This window comes from Gobius niger, assembly GCF_951799975.1.
Source record: "Gobius niger genome assembly, chromosome: 3".
Classification (NCBI taxonomy): Eukaryota; Metazoa; Chordata; class Actinopteri; order Gobiiformes; family Gobiidae; genus Gobius; species Gobius niger.
This window is the reverse complement of record NC_136854.1, coordinates 28,369,353-28,390,589: the sequence shown is the minus strand read 5'-3', so window position 1 is coordinate 28,390,589 and position 21,237 is coordinate 28,369,353. Positions and strand designations below refer to the sequence as shown.

At 41.7% G+C, this 21,237-nt stretch overlaps 1 protein-coding gene across 1 annotated transcript; it reads left to right on the top strand.

The window, feature by feature from the left end:
- The first annotated feature begins 4,096 nt into the window (after positions 1-4,096).
- LOC306960284 (keratin, type I cytoskeletal 13-like) lies at positions 4,097-6,071 on the top strand. The gene is made up of 7 exons (XM_079552662.1): positions 4,097-4,681; positions 4,753-4,835; positions 4,905-5,061; positions 5,147-5,308; positions 5,387-5,512; positions 5,606-5,823; positions 5,895-6,071. Exons 1-7 carry the CDS (start codon positions 4,151-4,153, stop codon positions 6,004-6,006), a joined length of 1,389 nt encoding a protein of 462 aa, XP_079408788.1. The 5' UTR covers positions 4,097-4,150; the 3' UTR covers positions 6,007-6,071.
- The last annotated feature ends 15,166 nt before the right edge of the window (positions 6,072-21,237 follow it).

The following is a 21,237-nucleotide window of genomic DNA, read 5'->3' as shown; positions in this document are numbered from 1 at the left end:
GGAGTTTGCATGTTCTCCCCGTGTCTGCGTAGGTTTCCTCCGGGTACTCCGGTTTCCCCTACCACTAAAAACATGTGCAATAGGTGAATCCTCCAGCCAGGTGATTCTGACCATCAGCCTGGCTCCACATCATGGAGATGGGTCCCCGGGCGCGGCACGGCCGTCGACCACTGCTCCTTACGGGTCGCCCCAGTGGCATCGAAGGATGGGTTAAATGCAGAGGACAAATAAAGTATACAAACAAACAAACAAACAAACAAACAAATGGCTAACACACATGCTAATATGCTAACACACAAGCTAACACGCGTTTGAACTGACTCACCCTCTGCTCCATCGCTGTTTACATTGTGGGACTCGCGTTGGTTATAAAAGTTAATCCACTTTGATTCTGGCGAAGGTTCACCAAACATCCATCAGTGACAGTCACAGATTATCGTTAGGTAAGAATAAAGAACATGTGTGTCCAGAAAAGATGACAACGAGCTCCATCTTCAGCTGCAGCGCAAACATGACTGATCTGTTCAGACGTGTTTGTTTGTTTTGGCCTCAGCTGACCTGGAAGCACCTCAGGCACATCCTTTTTATTTTTTTAATTATTTATTTGTTTATTTATGTTTCTCTTTGTTTCTCTCTTACGACAGAAATAATGAAAAAGCTATTTTACAAATTAAAATCACGCTGTAAGACATTACTTTACAGACGTCGAGCACTTCCGTTCCGCTGTTACGACACAACTGAACACTCAGTCGTTCACCAGGAGAGGGAGGAGCAGCTGCTCAGAGAGCAGGATTCAGGAGGATTACTGAGAGCTGCGTGAATGAAGCCACAAACCACTCTGGGGGTGTTTTTGATAAGGAAATAGCATAACAACATGGCTAAAAGCTCCAAAAAGTCGATTTTGCACGATATAGGACCTTTAAAAGGAGTCCTGCCCAAACACAGTCCTCAGCAGCTTGGCCAGCCAGACTGCTTTAAAATTCTTTACAAAGAGGTGTAGTTTGGGACCTGGTGTTGTTTTTATTTTATATTTGGTTTTACTGATGATAACGCTGAAGGGGGCCATACACAGAACTGGTGTAAACTTTGGATCTGGGTCATTTTGGTATTTTCTTTTTTCATTATGATTTAAATTATTATCTGAGACAATTGTCTTTGGCCCACAAAAACACAGGTTGTCATTGGTCATCTCGAAGCTCTTTCACTAGAACCTAAAAATCAAGATAGAAATCTCGAGGGAATTATGGACTCAGACCTGAATTTTAACAGTCATATTAAGTCCATTACATCAGCGGCCTATTACCACCTCAAAAAACATTGCTAAAATAAAAAACATAGGGCCAGATCTTGTGACTGGCGCAGTCCGTGCGCAACTCTAAACGCAACGTGGTGCACGCGCGATCTTGCATGTGGCGCAGGTTTTGCGCTAAAGGCTGCGCCACTAGGGAGTGGGCGTTATTTTAAAAAAAGAGGCCGACTGAGGCGTGGTTTATTACAAGCAGCACAATTGAAAACAAAAGCGAAATTGCCTTGAAAAGTCTGTTTGAGCGTAGGTTAAGCACGGGCTTACTTTGATACTGTAGATCAACATGCACACCCCTAACACCAAAACAACAACAGTTTTCCATAAATAAACCACACATGCCTTCAAGTGCCACAACACCACGTCTAATCTGTGCTCCTTGTGTAGCCACAGCTCAGTCCAAAAGAAAGAAGCGCATTTTACAGGGCTTTTACTGCGCTATGAACCACAAGATCTGGCCCATAGTGTCTAAACTGGACTTGGAAAGATTAATTCATGCTTTTGTCTTGGCTAGTCGGCTGGACCATTGTAACGGCTTGTTCACTGGCCTTTCTAAACGAGCTGTTCAACAACTGCAGTATATTCAAAATGCTGCTGTTCGAGCTCTGACCAGAACCAGGAAATACGACCACATTAGTCCAGTGCTCCGGTATCTACACTGGCTTCCAGTCACTCAGAGAATAGATTTTGAAATAGCTCTGCTAGTTTACAAGTCTCTTCATGGTTGGGCACCAAAATATATAGGTGACGTGGTACAGCAGTGTCTGTCTGTCTGTCTGTCTGTCTGTCTGTCTGTCTGTCTGTCTGTCTGTCTGCCTGCCTGCCTGCCTGCCTGCCTGCCTGCCTGCCTGCCTGCCTGCCTGCCTGCCTGCCTGCCTGTCTGTCTGTCTGTCCGTCCGTCCGTCCGTCCGTCCGTCCGTCCGTCCGTCCGTCCGTCCGTCCGTCCGTCCGTCCGTCCGTCCGTCCGTCCGTCCGTCCGTCCGTCCGTCCGTCCGTCCGTCCGTCCGTCCGTCCGTCCGTCCGTCCATCATCCATCCATCCATCCATCCATCTATCTATGTATCTTGAAGACAGGAAGTACTTTGGTCAAATTGGTGTCTCAGTCAAATGGCACTGATCTGTCCTCTCGGTCAATCCTTCGATCAGTTTTATTAATCTTTGCATGCACTAATTTGTTAATGCTTGTTTGAATCATAAATTTTCATATTCGTTCCAATTCCACTAAAATATACTGTTTTCAATCAACAATAACCATATATAATGTTGTAGATTTAAAAACATGTTTCTTGAAATCATCGCGTGACCCCCACCTCAGTGTCCAGTGGCTCCATTCTACCAAGTTTGATCAGTGTAAAATATGCAAGTTTTGCCAGTCTCTCCTTATTGTAAATAATTAAGTAAGTGCTTTGTTTATCATTATACAATTGTACAACTAAATTGCGTAAATCAGATGTTGGGTTTGTCTGGAGCCACATCAACTGTGCGCCGTCATTGTGGGTCAACCTGACCAGCATGTTTTTGGAAGTAGCTCCTCTACCTCCACCTCCTCCTTCCTCTTCCTCATGCGCAGCTCCCTCCACGCCACCTCCTCTTGCTCCTTCTCATCTTCATCGGTCTTCCTCCTTCTCCTCCGGCTCTGATGCTATTCTTCACCTGAAGGTCAGCTGTGAAACTCCGCCTTACCAGGACTCTGTGAATATAAAAACCCAGCAGTCTTATGAGAAGAGTGTAGCAGACGAATATTATCCTCTTTCTCCAGTGAACGTACATTAGCCAGAACTCTTGTAGGGATAGAGGTCTTTTGTGACGTATACGAATACGTCCTCATTTGACCTTTTTATGTTTCCAGTTGTAATGTCTATATGAAGTGTATTAGTTCTCACTACACAGTATTAGCTTGGGCGTTCACAGTTTGTGCTCGGGTATAAATTAAAATTCTGAGGAGGGAATGAATAACTGAATACTTTTAGGCTCTGTTCCTTTTTGCTGCTAGTGCTTAAACATGAAATCATGGCTAGAACCTGACAAGTAAAAGCATGTCTTTGTTCTGGCTTGATCTGGATTGATTTGCTGAGGGAAAAAAATAACAGAAACATTCCTGTGTTTCTGTGCTTGGGATCAGTATCAAAAGCAAAGACGTTTCAAGTTACTATTTCAGTGCCTCAGGAAATGTATGCATTTATTTATTGCAAATCGCAACAGATTGAGATATGTGGCTTACGTCTGCATCCATAGTTCTACAAAGGGGCATTTAAGATGACAAAAGCTGTTTCTGTGGTTCTCAGCTGATGGATTGGGACCCAAAAGTCGATCGCAGAACCATTTTCAGTGGGTCTTGCCTTTCCAACGAAAACATTTCCTTCTAACTTAAACACCAGGAGTCTGTTAAAATGACTGTTTAGTTGTTTTGATTTCAGCTTTATTAGCATTTTGATCATTTAAATTGTTCTTAAAATACTGTATTTTGCATTATATTTTACAAATCAGATTGTTTTTTTGGGCTGTGTCATCCGAGGGTAACATTGGGCCCATAAGCCATGCGGCTTGGATAAGTAGCTAACACTGTGTGTGAAAGTCTTGTACTCAGGTTTGATTTCACTGTTTAGCTGCAGGCAGTTGGGAATAAAAAGCACTTTAGATGTCAAAGCTTGGCATCTGATTTTATGCTGACTGTGAGACATCACTTTGGGAGGTGCCCCTCATCATACATTTTATCTCCACAATCCACATCGGGATGGGTGGGGTGCTTTGGAGGAGAGCAGGATATAAAAAGGACAAAGGCAGCTCTGTCTGTATCAGTCAACGTCTACTCCTCAAGACAGGCCGATCTTTGAGCAGCATTCAGCAATGGCATCAGTCTTCAGAAAGTCCTTTACCAGCGGTGGTGGCAGGGCAGGGGGCGGCTATGGCTCCAGTGCCAGTGTCAGTGGTTATGGCAGTGGTTTGAGAGTGTCCACCGCGAAGAGCACCTTCAGTGCAGGAGGAGGCTATGGTGGTTTTGGTGGAGGTTATGCCGTTGGAGGTGGAGGTGGATCTGGCGGTGGATTTGGCGGCGGTGGTGGTGGATTTGGCGCTGGTGGTGGTGGATTTGGCGGTGGTGGCGGTGGTGGCGGTGGTGGCGGATTTGGCGGATTTGGCGGTGGTGGCGGTGGTGGCGGATTTGGCGGTGGAGATGACATGCAAATCAGCACAAACGAGAAAGCCACCATGCAGAACCTGAACGACCGTCTGGCCAGCTTCTTAGACAAGGTACGCAAACTGGAAAGCGCCAATGCTGAACTGGAGCTCAAGATCCGCCAGTTCTTGGAGGGTAAAACCTCTCCTGATGCCCGAGACTACTCTGCATATTTTGTTACCATCGCCGATTTGCAGGGAAAGGTAAGTGTCATCAGAATTATACAAATCAGTTCCAGTTCTTCATTATCTTACTACATTCATACTTATTGCAGATCCAGGATGCCATTTGTGTCAACGGAGGCGTCTATCTGGCCATTGACAACGCAAAACTGGCAGCAGACGACTTCAGAACTAAGTAAGTCGGAGCCTTTGGTATTTAAGCCAATCTACATTCGAGCATGAACAAATAGTTTTATTTTTCCAGATATGAGAACGAGCTTGCCATGCGCCAGTCAGTGGAGGCAGACATCGCAGGATTGAAGAGGATGCTGGATGAAATGACCATGGCCAGATCTGACCTTGAAATGCAGATTGAGGGTCTCAAGGAGGAGCTGATCTTCCTCAAGAAGAACCACGAAGAGGTGCGTAGAAAACATCCTGTGTGTGTGTTAATATAGATTGATCTCTTGTAATTACTTTGCCTTATGGATGTTTGTCTCTGTGCAGGAAATGTTAGCCATGAGGGGTCAAGTGGGAGGACAGGTGAACGTGGAGGTTGATTCTCCACCTCAGCCGGACCTCGGCGCCATAATGGAAGAAATCCGTAACCAGTACGAGGCCGCAGCTGCCAAAAGACAGAAAGAACTTGAATCGTGGTACCAGACCCAAGTAAGGTTTCTGCTGTAAACACCCACCTTTTTATTGCTTTTTATATATAAAATGTTAATGTATATTTTGTAATTGCAGTCAGAACCACTGAAGCAAGAAGTAGCAACAAGTGAAGCAAGCGTCCAAACATTCAAAACGGAAATAAATGATCTTCGCAGCACGCTTCAAAGTCTGGAGATTGAACTTCAGTCTCAACTCAGCATGGTAAATTCAATGTTTGTGTTGTAGACAGAATCACTTTGAGCTTTTTGGCTTGTACTTATATTATTGCCCCCACTTGTTTGTTTCTTTGTTCAGAAAGCAGCTCTTGAGGGAACTTTAGCAGAGACACAGTCACGGTTTGCCATGCAGCTCTCGGGTATGCAGAACATGGTGCTCTCTCTGGAAGAGCAGGTCTCAATGCTGCACGAAAGCATCAAGCAACAGACCCAGGAGTACAACATGCTGCTGGACATCAAGACCAAGCTCGAGATGGAAATTGCTGAGTACAGAAGGCTGTTGGATGCAGGGGGAAGGTGAGACTAATCAGATGAAACTTGGACTTTGATCATAAACCAAAAATACTGAGTGCTGTTTCTTTTCACAGCGACCTCCTTAGCGGTAGCAGCAGCAGTAGCTCTTCAAAAACCAAGCTCATTGTTTACACAGAGGAATCAGTTGACGGTCAAGTGGTCTCATCAAGTGAAATTACTTCATAAAGCTCAGCGCAACCAGCACAACCACATGCAAATGTGAAATAAAGATTAATTTCTAGTGCTGATAATTTCTTGTCTGTTGTCTTGTTTTTTATGAAAATGAGTATGTGCTAGTTCTGCATGTCTTAAACTGGTCAAAAGTTACTCAGTTATTTACTTATTAGCGTGTTAAAATGAGTTCGCACCTCCCATCCCACGCAGCATCCTAGACCCACTGGCGCCTCCCCTCACACCTCTGCGGGTGCATGTCCAGACATCTCCCCCCTTTCACCTCTGTAGGGGCATGTCAGGGTCACATCGTCTCTCAGGTGCGTGTCTGCGCCTCGGCTCGCACTCCCTTTCCCATGCCTCCCTAGATACGCTGGTGCCTCCCCTCGCCCCTTTTTACTGGTGCATGTCCAGGGCATTTCCTGGACGTCATGACACAGGCTGGTTGCAGCAAAAGTGTGTGCCCTGGCTGTCACAACAAATGGCTGACAGCAGTGCACAGTATTTTAGATCTAAAAAAAATGTAATGTTGTATGTTATGGTATCCTTTTTTTAAGTTTCCTTTTTAAGTAACTTCAAACAACTATGCTTAACAGCTATGTTTTGATGTTGCATTTCTATTAGTCTTAACTTCAATTATACTGTTTTATTTTTGCTATTTTAATGCTGCACTTTAGTTGTTTTTATACGTTTTGTAAGGATTTGCTTCAGTAGTGTTTCTTTCACGGGGGAGAATGAGGACACTATGGCTTTTGCAATAATAATAACATTTTGTTGTTTTTATTATTCTATTTTTCAATCAATCAATCAATCAATCAATCAATCAATCAATCAATCAATCAAGATGGAGGAAGAACTAGAGGGAATAAAAATGACATTGTAATCTTTGTCTGTACAAGTGGATTGTCACAGCAACAACAGGCTATTGTGGACCTTGTGGAGGAAGTCAGGGTTTTAAGGAAACTAAATGACGAAAAAGATTGTAAGATCATAGCGCTGGAAAGGCGAGTAGCAGACTTGGAGCAGTACTCAAGATTAAATGACATCATCATCACTGGTTTGGACATTAAACCCAGAGCCGCGTCCTCAGAAAACGCCGAGCACAATGAACAGGACTGGGAGTCAACGGAGCAGCAGGTGATTAAATACAGTGCCTCTCGAAAGTATTCATACACCTTGAACTTTGGCACATTTTGTCATGTTTACAACCCTAAACATCAAGATTTTATTTTGATTTTTTTACTGAACATTCACACAAAAGTAACAGACAACTGTGAAGTGAAAGTGAAATGATACATGATTCTGTTATTTTTCAAAAAATAGAAAACCGAAAAGAGGGGCGTGCATAAGTATTCATACAGCATGAATGAATACTTTGTGGAACCCCCTTTTGCTGTAATAACAGCACAAGTCTTTTGGGGTTTGACTCTACAAGATTTGCACATGTAGAGACTGACATTTTAGCCCATTCCTCTTTACAAAACAACCCAAGTTCTGTCAAATAAGAAGGAGAACGTTTGTGAACAGCAGTTTTCAGATTATTCCACAGATTTTCAATAGGATTTAGGTCAGGACTTTGACTGGGCCATTCCAGCACATTAATATGTTTTTATTGAACCATTCCATTGTAGATTTAGCTTTGTGCTCCGGGTCATTGTCCTGCTGGAAGGTGAATCACTGCCCCAGCCTCAGTTCTCTTGCTGACTCCAGCAGGTTTTCCTCCAAAATGTCTCTGTATTTGGCTCCATCCATGTTCACAACTATTCTTACAATCTCCCCAGTCCCCGCTGAGGAAAAGCAGCCCCACAGCTTGATGCTCCCCCCCGTATATTTGACACTGGGGATGGTGCACTCAGGACGATGAGCAGTGTTAGGTTTGCTCCATACATAACGTTTTGCATTTGGGCCAAAAAGTTCAATTTTTGTCTCATCTGACCAAAGCTCCTTCTTCCACATGGAGCTGTGTCCTATATTTTATGGCCTCCTTTCAATAATGGCTTTCTTCTTCCACTCGTTCATGAAGGCCAGATTTGTGTAGATACGACTTATAGTTGTCCCATGTACAGATTCCCCCAGCTCAGCGGCAGGACTTCACAGCTCCTCCAGAGTTATCTTGGGGCACTTGGTTGTATTTCTGACCAGTGTCCTCCTTGTTTGATCTAATATTTTAGATGGGCGACCGTGTCTTGGTAAGTTGGCAGTGGTGCTACACTCTTTCCATTTCTGAATGATGGATTGAACAGTGCTCCGGGAGATGTTTAAATCTTGGGAAATCTTTGTATAACTTAATGCTGCTTTAAACTTCTCCACAGCTTTATCCCTGACCTTTCTGGTGCTCCTTGACCTTCATGATGTTGTTTAGTGACCAATACACTCCGACCACAGCTCTGAGGGCCTAAAAGAACAGCTGAAATTATACTGAGAGTAGATTACACACAGGTGGCCTCTATTTAATGGTTAGGCCAAGGAGTTAACATTCTGTAGTCATTAGGAATGTTATAAAGGCAATTTAATGCACTTAGAAAATGCTGTATGAATACTTATGCACGCCCCACTTTTCACTTTTCTATTTTTTGAAAAATAACGGAATCATGTATCATTTTGCTTTCACTTCACAGTTGTCTGTTACTTGTGTGTGAACGTTCAGTTAAAAAATCTAAATAAAATCTTTATGTTTAGGCTTGTAAACATGACAAAATGTGCAAAAGTTCAAGGTGTATGAATACTTTCGAGAGGCACTGTACATGCAAAGCAAAGGAATCACCATGGCAACTCAGGACATAGAGGCCTGTCATCCCTTAACCAGAAAGGACAAACAGATGAAACCGGCGATAATAATGCGGTTCACAAACAGAAAACGGAAAGCAGAGGTGCTCAAACAAGGACGAAAGCTCAAGGGGACAAATGATTACATAAATGAGCATCTAACAAAAAAAAACGCGGACATCGCAAAACAAGCTTGTGCTCTGAGGAAACAAGACAAGATACAATCCACCTGGACGACAAATTGTAAAGTTTTTATCAAACTCAAAGGAACTCCTGAAGAGGCAAAGGTAATATGGATCAGGGAGGAAGGAGATCTGGACGATTACAAGTGACTGTAAGGTAATGCAAAGTAACTTTTTTTCACTCATGAACAACATGTCCAGTGATTCTTCCTCATCAGGAGATGAAGACGAGGACACAAGCTTGGTAAAAGAATTTGACACATTTACTTATGAAAACTATGAGTCGCAAACTGGTTTGCATGACATTGATCCAGATATTCAGTTTTATAACAATCTGACTAAAAAATGTACATATTTTCAAGATAAAAAACTGTCTTCATTGGATAATGTGGAAGATACTTTGTCGATTATACACTTTAATAGTCGGAGCGCACAGGCCAACTTTGACAACATAAAGGAATATCTTGACAACCTTAGCTTTACTTTTAATATTATTGCTATTTCGGAGACCTGGTTAAATAGTGATTACTATACAAATCAGCTTGAGAAAAATAAAAATAGTATGAGAGGCCTCTGGAGTACATTAAATAGTGTTATAAGAAGGAACACCGGGAAAAACCCTGTTCCAGATTATATCACGCATAGTGGGGAAAAAGAAGCCAAACTGAGCAACATTGTAAATATGACTATTTTGTCAGCATTGGGCCCGAAATGGCAAATCAAATTAACAAATTGGACAATGTAAATGTTCTAGAAAATGTACTGGAAAGCAAAGATTCATTGTTTGTGACTCCTACAGATAAAAATGAAATTGTAGATATTGTTAATCAATGCAAGAGCAAAAAATCTAGGGACTACAATGACGTTGATATGACTCTTATCAAAAGGGTCATACATGAAATTGTAGTGCCCATAACCTCTCTATTCTTTCTCTCCAGTCTGGGAAATTTCCAAGTCAAATTAAAATTGCAAAAGTTGTGCCTGTATTTAAAAAATGGTGATAGCCATGAGGTGCCAAATTACAGACCGGTATCGATTCTACCTCAGTTCTCCAAGATCCTTGAAAAACTTTTCTCAAATCGTCTTGATAAGTTTATTGAACAACACAATCTACTTGGTGAATGTCAGTATGGTTTCAGAAAAAAATAGAGGAACTGCCCTAGCATTAACAGAAGTATTTGAGGAAATAACTAATATCATTGACAAAAAGTTATACAAGGAATATTTATAGACCTTAAAAAGGCATTTGACACAATGAATCATCAAATACTACTGCAGAAAATGGAAAAAAAAAAGGCATTCGTGGAGTTGCACTGAACTGGGTCAAATCATACCTCTCAGATCAGAAACAGTATGTTCAACTTGAGGAATGCACGTCTGAGATGCAGCATATTACTTGTGGGGTGCCACAAGGATCAATTTTTTTCTTACTATTTATAAATGATCTTTGTTATACCTCTTCTAAATTGAAATTCGTACTATTTGATGATGATACAACAATCCTGGGTTCAGGAAAGGATTTACAGCTTCTTATGACGGAAATCTCAACAGAAATAAATAAACTGAAACAATGGTTCGATAATAACAAATTGTCTATGAATATTATGAAAACTAAAATTATGATTTTTGGTAAATGAATGAAAGATACTGAAGTAAAACTTAATATCAATAATATGGAAGTAGAGAGAGTTTATGAATGCAAATTTCTGGGTGTGATTTTAAGTCATAATGGAAGCTGGAAACCCCATATAACAAGCATACAATCAAAAATGGCAAGGAGTATATTAGTAATGCACCGAGCTAGACATCTGCTAAAATATAGAGCCTTACATATCATATATAATTCATTAATTCTCCCATACATCAGCTACTGCACGGAGGTTTGGGGAAACACTTATAAAACTTATCTAGATCCACTCTACAAACTGCAGAAAAAAGCCATAAGAATCGTTCATAACGTTGGTTTTAGGGACCATACAAATGTGTTGTTTTTAACGTCTCATGTAATGAAAATTGAAGACTTAATTACATTTAAAACTCTTGTTGTAATGTATAAAGCAAGCCGAAATCTTCTACCTAGAAACACCCAAAAAATTGTTCAACAGTAGAGAAGGGCATTATAATTTAAGAGGAGAATTTGTGATGAGAAAACACTGTGTTCACATCACCTTTAAAAGTATGTGTGTCTCCCAAGCAGGAATAACACTGTGGAATGAGTTAGACAAAGAGGCTAAACGGAGCAAAACACTCGGACACTTTAAAAGAACATGTAAAGACATTATCTTTAAAAAGTATGCTAGCGAAGTATCATAATTATCATAATTACAGGCACACACTTGCGTTTTTGTGTGTATTTGCCTGGATATGAATATCAAAATATAAAGAAAGTTAAGACCCTAAAGCATTATTTTGCATTGACAACAGTAAGTTTGTGTGCGTTAAGAAATCATTTTGTGTGAACTCAGTGAGGTCAGCTTGTTTGTTCAAGTTTACATGACAATGGACAAAACACATGTTTCCAATATGTTCATGGATTACATATACTGTACATATGTATACTTCAAGGATGTATACAAGTCTTTTTTTCTCTCTCCCTTTCTCTGTCAATCTTAAGTGAATGACTATGGACAGATAGTTTCTATTTCTACATGGTTATACGGAGCTTGTACATTTGGGTATAGTTGGTATAGCAGGGCTGAGCGATATTATATATATTTTTGTGTGATCAGAACGAAAGAGAGATGTGCCTTGGTATAACTCTTATGTACCATATGGTGTATTTATTTATTTACGACTGTAAATGATAAATCCTTTATTTTTATTTATTGGCAACTGTAAAAGATGAAATTCTTTGACATTTTGTACGATAAACGATTTATATCAATATGTAAGCACAAATTCATGCATCGGTTTCCTGCATGAGTATAGCGGAAAGTTTATGTGATGATTACTTGAATGAGAGATAAGGGGTAGGTTTACTATAAGTTCTTCCTACTCCTTTTGAGCACAAAGTCTTGTTTTGTATTTTTTCTTTCTGTAAAATGTTGACTTTTTTTTTTTGGACTCAAATGAATGAATAAATGAAAATAAATAAATAAATAATAAAATCCACAGTTCCAAATTATTATGCAACTCATCGTTTCAATACATTTTGAAGCTTGTAATTAACTGAAAATGGTCATTTGTTGAATTTGCAGCATTAGGAGGTCATATTTACTGAAATAAAAAGCTATTTCAACCAAAAAAATATTAACAGGTCCAGTTATATTTTAACATAGGAGCCCTTCTTATATCTATTAAATTTGTGAGTTTTTGGACAGTTTCTGCTTGGATTTCTTTGCAGGATGTTAGAATAGCCTCCCAGAGCTGCCGTTTGGATGAAAACTGCCTCCCACCCTCATAGAAGTTGTTTTGTTGAGGCTCCAAAGGTTCTCAACAGGGTTGAGGTCAGGGGAGAATGGGATCCACATAATGAGTTTCTCTCCTTTTATGCCCATAGCAGCCAATGATGCAGAGGTATTCTTTACAGTATGACATGGTGACAATGATTTTGTTCGGGAAAGCACGGCTTTTCTTTTTGTAGCATAGACGACAGTGGTCAGTCAGAAACCACATATTTTTCAGAGGTCATTTTCACACCTTCAGGGATCCTAAAGGGGCTGACAAGATCCCTCCCCATGATTCTGGCCCAAAACATAACTCCGCCACGTCTTTACTGACGTCACAGCCTTGTTGGGACATTGTGGCCATTCACCACCACTACTCCATCGATTTGACCATCCAGGGCTACACGGCCTTATCAGTGAACAAGACTGTTTGAAAATGAGTCCTCATGTATTTCTGAGCCCGTTGCAGCCGTTTCTGTTCTTCAGCATTCAATTAACAGTTTAGGGGAGGCCCGGATAGAAGTTTTATGCACAACTGCAGCCTCTGGAGGGTCCTACACCTTGATGTTCGGGAGACTCCAGAGTCACCAGCAGCTTCAAATACCTGCATGCTGCTTTGTAGCATCTGTTCTCTTAATCTGATGTGTTTGTCTGGCAGAAACCGTCCATATTGTGCCATTATCTGCACAAACCGGAGTGTGCTCTGAATCATCCACAAATCTCTTATCAGTACGATGATTATGCTTAATCTTTCATGAAAGTTCGAAGATTTTCATACCTAGACCAAGGCATTCAACTATTTCACGCTTTTCATCAGCAGAGAGACCCTTTTTCTTTCCCATATTGCTTGAAAATGATGATCTGCTTAATAAAGTGGAACACCCTTTTGCAGTAGTTTTTACCTTAACTGGGCTTAACCTGACAACTAATTTTGCCAGGTCTCTGAGATTAATGTCAGTGATTCATAGAGCCCCGAGACACAATCCCATCCATGAGCTTCATTATTATTATTATTTTTCTTTACCTTTTTGACACAAAAATACAATTTGCATAATAACTTGGAACATAGTGTATAGGCTATGCCATATGTGTATAGTTTATTTGTATGCCATATGTGTACTAGTTTATTGGTATTGTTAAATGAGCGATCAGATAGTGTACAACATAGCTAATCGATCGCTAATTTGACAGACGGAAATTTGCCCGCTATATTTAACATCAACACCGTTTGAAACTTTTCCCTGTGATTCCAAAACAAATTTAAATGATTTAAAAAGTGACGGTGTCTGTGTCGGGCTGATCCCAGGTCCTGTCGTCCCCCTGTCCACTTTGGTCCACTATGGTCCGCTATGGTCCGCTATGGTCCGCTATGGTCCGCTATGGTCCGCTATGGTTCGCTATGGTCCGCTATGGTCCGCTATGGTCCGCTATGGTCCGCTATGGTCCGCTATGGTCCGCTATGGTCCGCTATGGTCCGCTATGGTCCGCTATGGTCCGCTATGGTTCGCTATGGTCCGCTATGGTCCGCTATGGTCCGCTCCGGCCTATGGAGCCGCCGTCCTGACTTTTCCCTCGCTTTCAAGATATTGACAACATAAATATTTATAAGAAATGTCACTTGAGACTTATAGTCTTTAAACCAATGCCCGTTCACGGTTATGGCGCAATATACTTTAGTGTTCACGCTCTGCTACCTGGACTCGCTCACATATTTCAATGGCGGAGTGGTTTGTTTGGTTGCCTAAATTAGGAACCTGATTGACCAACGCATGCACAGTCGAGATGGGCATTCGGTTTATTGGAGTTTCACTGATCACGTGCCCCTCCACTTGCTGCATTCAGATGCTCTTGCAAAGAACTCTAATCTTGGTGCCAGGGGGTCATATGCCAGTTAGTGTTTTAATTTGTGGTTTTCTTTGCATGGTTTTATTGATTATAACTGTTTACCATCCACCACATGACTTTGGCTGCCCAACTCCCTTGCAGAGCTCAATTAGTGCACCTGTGCTGTGGCATGAAAGAGAGACTTGGGGCTCATTCATACTTCACAAGACGCAAGAACTTCTTGTTCTTGCACCCTGAGCTGCAGAACAAAATTAAGTCACTTTTGCCTTGTAGCCATGGAAACGTTTTTTAACTGACGACAGTCCACACTTGTGTGAATAGGCCTTGAGCCTTCAAAAGGTGGAAGTGGATTGGCGGACAGGAGAGACAGACAGCGGAGACACGGGACACCTGGAGGCGCGGGCCGCCACTGACCGGACGAGGACTACGACAGCTAACGACGACAACGATACCCCATGGAACGTACGAGGATCCGGATGCGGCCCATTTCAGTCCCCTTTTAATGTATGTTTTATCTTGGGGTTTTTTTATTGTATTTTTGTCAACGTTTTATTCATACATTGAATTGTATTTTTAATCCTTTTAACCTTGTTTAAATTATTGGCTACACCACACCGCAAAGATCTCCAGCAAAGGGACTCAAACTTGTGACACAACCTTAAGGAAAATGTAAACAGGTTGGACCAAAAAGCATTGACTAATCTCCTGTTTTTTCTTAGCTCTTTCTCATCACCTGCTCCAAACAAGGTAAGCATTGTTTTCAGATTATGCCCAAATCAAGATCAATTAAAAGTCCTTTCCCTGTTTAGTCAATGGAGTTCAATAGTTAATTACTGATAATCAGAATCAGAGGTGGGTTTGAGCTCCATTTGCTGTACACTGTGTATCTTTTGTTATGGAAATAATAGAAATGCAGCAATTTTAGGAATGTTAGTTTGTTAACTCAAAGGCAGGAGCAGGCCTGTGTCCTTGGTGGTTGGCCAGTTTTTTTCTCTGGTCTACTTACATAGCTATGTTTTAATTGTAACAAAATCTTTCATGGTCAAGATTTTTGTTAAGTTAATCAAAAGTTAATCACATTCTGAAAACAAAGACTGCCTTCAAACTTAAGCGTTTTGTCCAACATGTGTTAGTATATAGCAACCAATATCACTCTAGAAAAGAGGGTGCGGAGGACTTATTATCTCGGGCCTGACAGTGTCTAAACATGCTTTGAGGGTTCAACTTGGTGGAAACTGTTGCTCTTGTTTTCATATTTTACTAAATAAAAATACTCATGTTTGGCCTTTCCTTTTGCCTTCAGTGGTTACCAAGGTCATAACTGTTGTGGAGACTGTTGTGGACGGAAGAGTGGTGGAAAGCAGCAAGACTGTGGACGTGGATCAGATCGAGTGAAGTTCTGAAGCTAACATTCAATAAAGATCTTGCAGTTGCATACCAAAGTTGGTGTTTTGGCCAGTTGTGGTTGGTCCTTTGAATAAGTTATATTCTCTAAAATGCAACTCTCATTTTGAGGGAGTTAAAACTGCTTGCGGAAAACTACAGCAATGAGCAGGTTAGCTCAGGGATTACTGCTGAGGTAACATAATCTGTTGTGCCTGCAGCATAAACAGATTTTTATGCTATTGTATCATTCCTTTTACCTGTTCATGTTTGAAGTGAAATTGATCGGCCTGAACATGTATCTGACTAAACAGTACATTTATTCTGATTGAGTTACCTTAAGATGGAGTCAAGGAATATAAATAGTAATAAACAAAAAATGTGTTCAGAATATAACACGTGTCAAAAAGCTTATACTCAGTGCAGGTGATTGATGAAGTGTCTTTGAATATAGAGATTATTGCATGTGGTTGTGCAAAGAAGTTATGTAAAGTAGACTCTTTAAATTTATGACAATTAAGACTTTAAAGGATCTATATCATGCTATTTTAGCCATTCCAAAGTTAAGTATAGGCATTTATATGATATATTGTACCTCTACCACTATTGAGCACTCATTTTTGTGATAAATATAAGTGTTTTCTGGAGGTATTTTTCGAACCCGGAAGACACAACGCTTTTATATGCTTCGATTCAGTTAGCCCCGCCCCCTCTCTCCGCACATACTTTACCGTAATATAAATAAACAGCAACAAGTGAAGATAATTCACAATGCAGTTATACGGAGTTGACAACTGCAACACAGCTTCATAAATGGCTAACACACAAGCTAATCCGCGTTTGGATTGACTCACCGCTCCGGTCCATCGCTGTTTACATTATGGGACTCGCGTTAGTTATAAAAGTTAATCCACTTTGATTCAGGCGAAGGTTCACCAAACATCCATCAGAGACAGTCACAGAAAAACACTATTTTGGCTGATAGTCGCTGAATCCCGGAGAAAAAAAAACAGCTAGACGAGTGGCCTCTCCTTGAGAAAGGTTGAATAAACTCCCGTCCTCGTAGCCAAACGCGCTTCTTTTTCTCCGTGACATTATCGTTAGGTAAGAATAAAGAACATGTGTGTCCAGAATAGATGACAATGAGCTCCATCTTCACAGCTGCAGCGCAAACATGACTGATCTGTTCAGAAGCTCAGGGGATGTGTTTGTTTTGGCCACAGCTGACCTGGAAGCACCTCAGGCACATCCTTTTTATTTTTTTAATTATTTATTTGTTTATTTATGTTTCTCTTTGTTTCTCTCTTACAACAGAAATAATGAAAAAGCTATTTTACATATTAAAATCACGCTGTAAGACATTACATTACAGACGTCGAGCACTTCCGTTCCGCTGTTACGATACAACTGAACACTCAGTCGTTCACCAGGAGAGGGAGGAGCAGCTGCTGAGAGAGCAGGATTCAGGAAGATTGCGGAGAGCTGCGTGAATGAAGCCACAAACCACTCTGGGGGTGTTTTTGATAAGGAAATAGCATAACAACATGGCTAAAAGCTCCAAAAAGTCGATTTTGCACGATATAGGACCTTTTAAAGGAGTCCTGCCCAAACACAGTCCTCAGCAGCTTGGCCAGCCAGACTGCTTTAAAATTCTTTACAAAGAGGTGTAGTTTGGGACGTGGTGTTGTTTTTATTTTATATTTGGTTTTACTGATGATAACGCTGAAGGGGGCCATACACAGAACTGGTGTTTGTAAACTTTGGATCTGGGTCATTTTGGTATTTTCTTTTTTCATTATGATTTAAATTATTATCTGAGACAATTGTCTTTGGCCCACAAAAACACAGGTTGTCATTGGTCATCTCGAAGCTCTTTCACTAGAACCTAAAAATCAAGGTAGAAATCTCGGGGTAATTACGGACTCAGACCTGAATTTTAACAGTCATATTAAGTCCATTACATCAGCGGCCTATTACCACCTCAAAAAACATTGCTAAAATAAAAAAACATAGGGCCAGATCTTGTGACTGGCGCAGTCCGTGCGCAACTCTAAACGCAACGTGGTGCACGCGCGATCTTGCATGTGGCGCAGGTTTTGCGCTAAAGGCTGCGCCACTAGGGAGAGGGCGTTATTTTAAAAAAAGAGGCCGACTGAGGCGTGGTTTATTACAAGCAGCACAATTGAAAACAGAAGCGAAATTGCCTTGAAAAGTCTGTTTGAGCATAGGTTACGCACGGGCTTACTTTGATACTGTAGATCAACGTGCACACCCCTAACACCAAAACAACAACAGTTTTCCATAAATAAACCACACATGCCTTCAAGTGCCACAACACCACGTCTAATCTGTGCTCCTTGTGTAGCCACAGCTCAGTCCAAAAGAAAGAAGCGCGTTTTACAGGGCGCATAGCAACTTTTTTTTTTTTCCCAATTCAGCTGTTCCAAGAATCCTGCAGCTGTAGCGCAAATGTTCCAATAAGTTTTCTTGCAACTACTGCATAACTCTGCAACTCCTCCGCAGCCGATATGACAGTTTCTGATCAATTAAATCCTGTACATTTCGTAACTTTGCGCATTCGAAAGGTGTCCAACGCGAGGCTGCTGCATCTCTGTCCCGCCCGCTCACCTTGGATCTGCAGCGAGTGGCTGCAGCAGCGGAGGGACAGTTTTATTTCTTTAATCTTTATTAAACATTGCGCTGCATCACGCATGTTACGCGTTTACAGGAGAACCCCCCCTCGCAACCCACCGGCTTCCGCAGGTCTGGGGAAAGCATGGGGAGGGGGCGGCACCACAACATCGCAATTCGAGTCTGTCCCCCCTCCTGTCCTGCCCACTTTTTGCGCCAGGTATGACACTGAAGATTGCAAGGAGCGCCACCCGTCTGCGCACTCGTGTTCTCTACAGCCTGCGCTATGAACCACAAGATCTGGCCCATAGTGTCTAAACTGGACTTGGAAAGATTAATTCATGCTTTTGTCTCGGCTAGTCGGCTGGACTATTGTAACGGCTTGTTCACTGGCCTTTCTAAACGAGCTGTTCTTCAGTATATTCAAAACGCTGCTGCTCGAGCTCTGACCAGAACCAGGAAATACGACCACATTAGTCCAGTGCTCCGGTCTCTACACTGGCTTCCAGTCACTCAGAGAATAGATTTTAAAATAGCTCTGTCTGTCTGTCTGTCTGTCTGTCTGTCTGTCTGTCTGTCTGTCTGTCTGTCTGTCTGTCTGTCTGTCTTTTGGTCAAATTGGTGTCTCAGTCAAATGGCACTGATCTGTCCTCTCGGTCAATCCTTGGATCAGTTTTATTAATCTTTGCATGCACTAATTTGTTAAAGGGGGCCTATTATGCAAAATCGACTTTTTCAAGCTTTACATCATGTTATTAAGTCATTCCCTCATTAAAAACATGCCTGAAGTGTTGCCTTAGCACATTCACGTATTTTCGAGTAATCTGTAAAAACTCCGATGGCAGCCATTTTAGGGATAAAACGCCTGATTCCTTCAGGAAACGCCTCCGACCTCCAGGATACGCCTCCAACCTTTCGTCACCAGCCGAGTAACCAACCACTGCTCCTCAGCAGAACCCCCTCCCCGCAGTGTCTAGCCCTAAGATGTAAACAGAGTCATCATGGAGGATTAGCTTCATGTGTTGTGAACCGGAGCCACAGCAGACTTTTACAAAGACACACATCAGTGTTTCTGTTACCGAAACACCCAGGATTCAAACCGGTGACAAGAACACTTATTTCAGTGTCTGGTTCTGCGCTGGGCCTTGATGATGCACAGAGCCTCCGGAGAAAGCTAATGCTAAGCTAAACCTCGAGTCATCACGTGAAAACGAGAAATATGCACACATAAAGTCAATAAAACCACCACACACATAAAGAACCGTTTAACAATGATCACACACGGAGCCAGGCTTGTTGATTTGGAAGTTTATTGCTCACATTTCATCTACAATGGGTCATAGCCGAGTGGTTTTCTCCCGGAGCTAACAAGCTAGCCGCGACAAGCTAACGGGAAAATTCACTGAATACTAGCAGCATATTATGCATTGAAAACGTCACTAAAACAGGCAACTGCTTGAAGCAGCCTTTATGATGATCACACACGGAGCCTGGCTTGTTGATTTTGTAGTTTATTGCTCACATTTCATCTACAGTGAGTCGTAGCCGAGTGGTTTTCTCCCGGAGCTAAGGCACTATTAGCCACGACAAGCTAACAACCTTCACCTTCACAACATTCATTGAAAACAGGCAGCATATTATGCACAAATAACGTCAATAAAGCAGGCAACTACTTGAAGCAGCCTTTACGATGATCACACAATGAGCCTGGCTTTACACATTTGTGGTTTATTGCAGACTTTTCATCAACAATGAGCTGTAGTCGATTATAACAAGCTAACGGGTAACCTCGAAAAACCACTGTCCACCTGCACAGATAATGTCCGTCTTTGAATCGTATGGGCTCCTGCAGATCCTGGTGTCGTCCATGGGGGTATAGTTAGAGATCCATAGGGCATGGCAGATGCAAAGAGATGGCCTCCAAACCAGTTATTTTTCAGGCAAGAGCCCCTTCCAAGCGTCCGGTGTGGAAGGTTTGTCTCCAAATAATATCCTGTGTGGCCATTGTTCACAAAGTGATAAACAGTAGCTCCTTTCCAACAATAAAAATTAAAATGCACCGATCGTAGTTTCAATACAGTTGAGACAACGAGCGCAGTGTTGTTGTGATGCCACAGACAGCGTGTGGAGGGGGCGTGTCGGAAAGGGTCAGAGGTTCTTAAAGAGACAGGGGCCTATTTCAAGTCTTTCGCTACCGCCATTTTGAAAGAGCAATTTTATACAAGGCAGTTATTCTAATTTACTGCATTTACAGACCAACAGAAGGTTTCGTCATCATTGTAGTGTGCCATAGACAGGTGCTATGTGGCTGAAAAAAGCATAATACCCCCTCTTTAATGCTTGTTTGAATCATATATTTTCATATTTGTTCCAATTCCACTAAAATATACTGTTTTCAGTCAACAATAACCATATATAATGTTGTAGATTTAAAAACATGTTTCTTGAAATCATCATCACCATTCTACCAAGTTTGATCAGTGTAAAATATGCAAGTTTTGCCAGTCTCTCCTTATTGTAAGTAATTAAGTAAGTGCTTTGTTTATCATTATACAATTGTACAACTAAATTGCGTAAATCAGATGTTGGGTTTGTCTGGAGCCACATCAACTGTGCGCCGTCATTGTGGGTCAACCTGACCAGCATGTTTTTGGAAGTAGCTCCTCTACCTCCACCTCCTCCTTCCTCTTCCTCATGCGCAGCTCCCTCCACGCCACCTCCTCTTGCTCCTTCTCATCTTCATCGGTCTTCCTCCTTCTCCTCCGGCTCTGATGCTATTCTTCACCTGAAGGTCAGCTGTGAAACTCCGCCTTACCAGGACTCTGTGAATATAAAAACCCAGCAGTCTTATGAGAAGAGTGTAGCAGACGAATATTATCCTCTTTCTCCAGTGAACGTACATTAGCCAGAACTCTTGTAGGGATAGAGGTCTTTTGTGACGAATACGAATACGTCCTCATTTGACCTTTTTTTGTTTCCAGTTGTAATGTCTATATGAAGTGTATTAGTTCTCACTACACAGTATTAGCTTGGGCGTTCACAGCTTGTGCTCG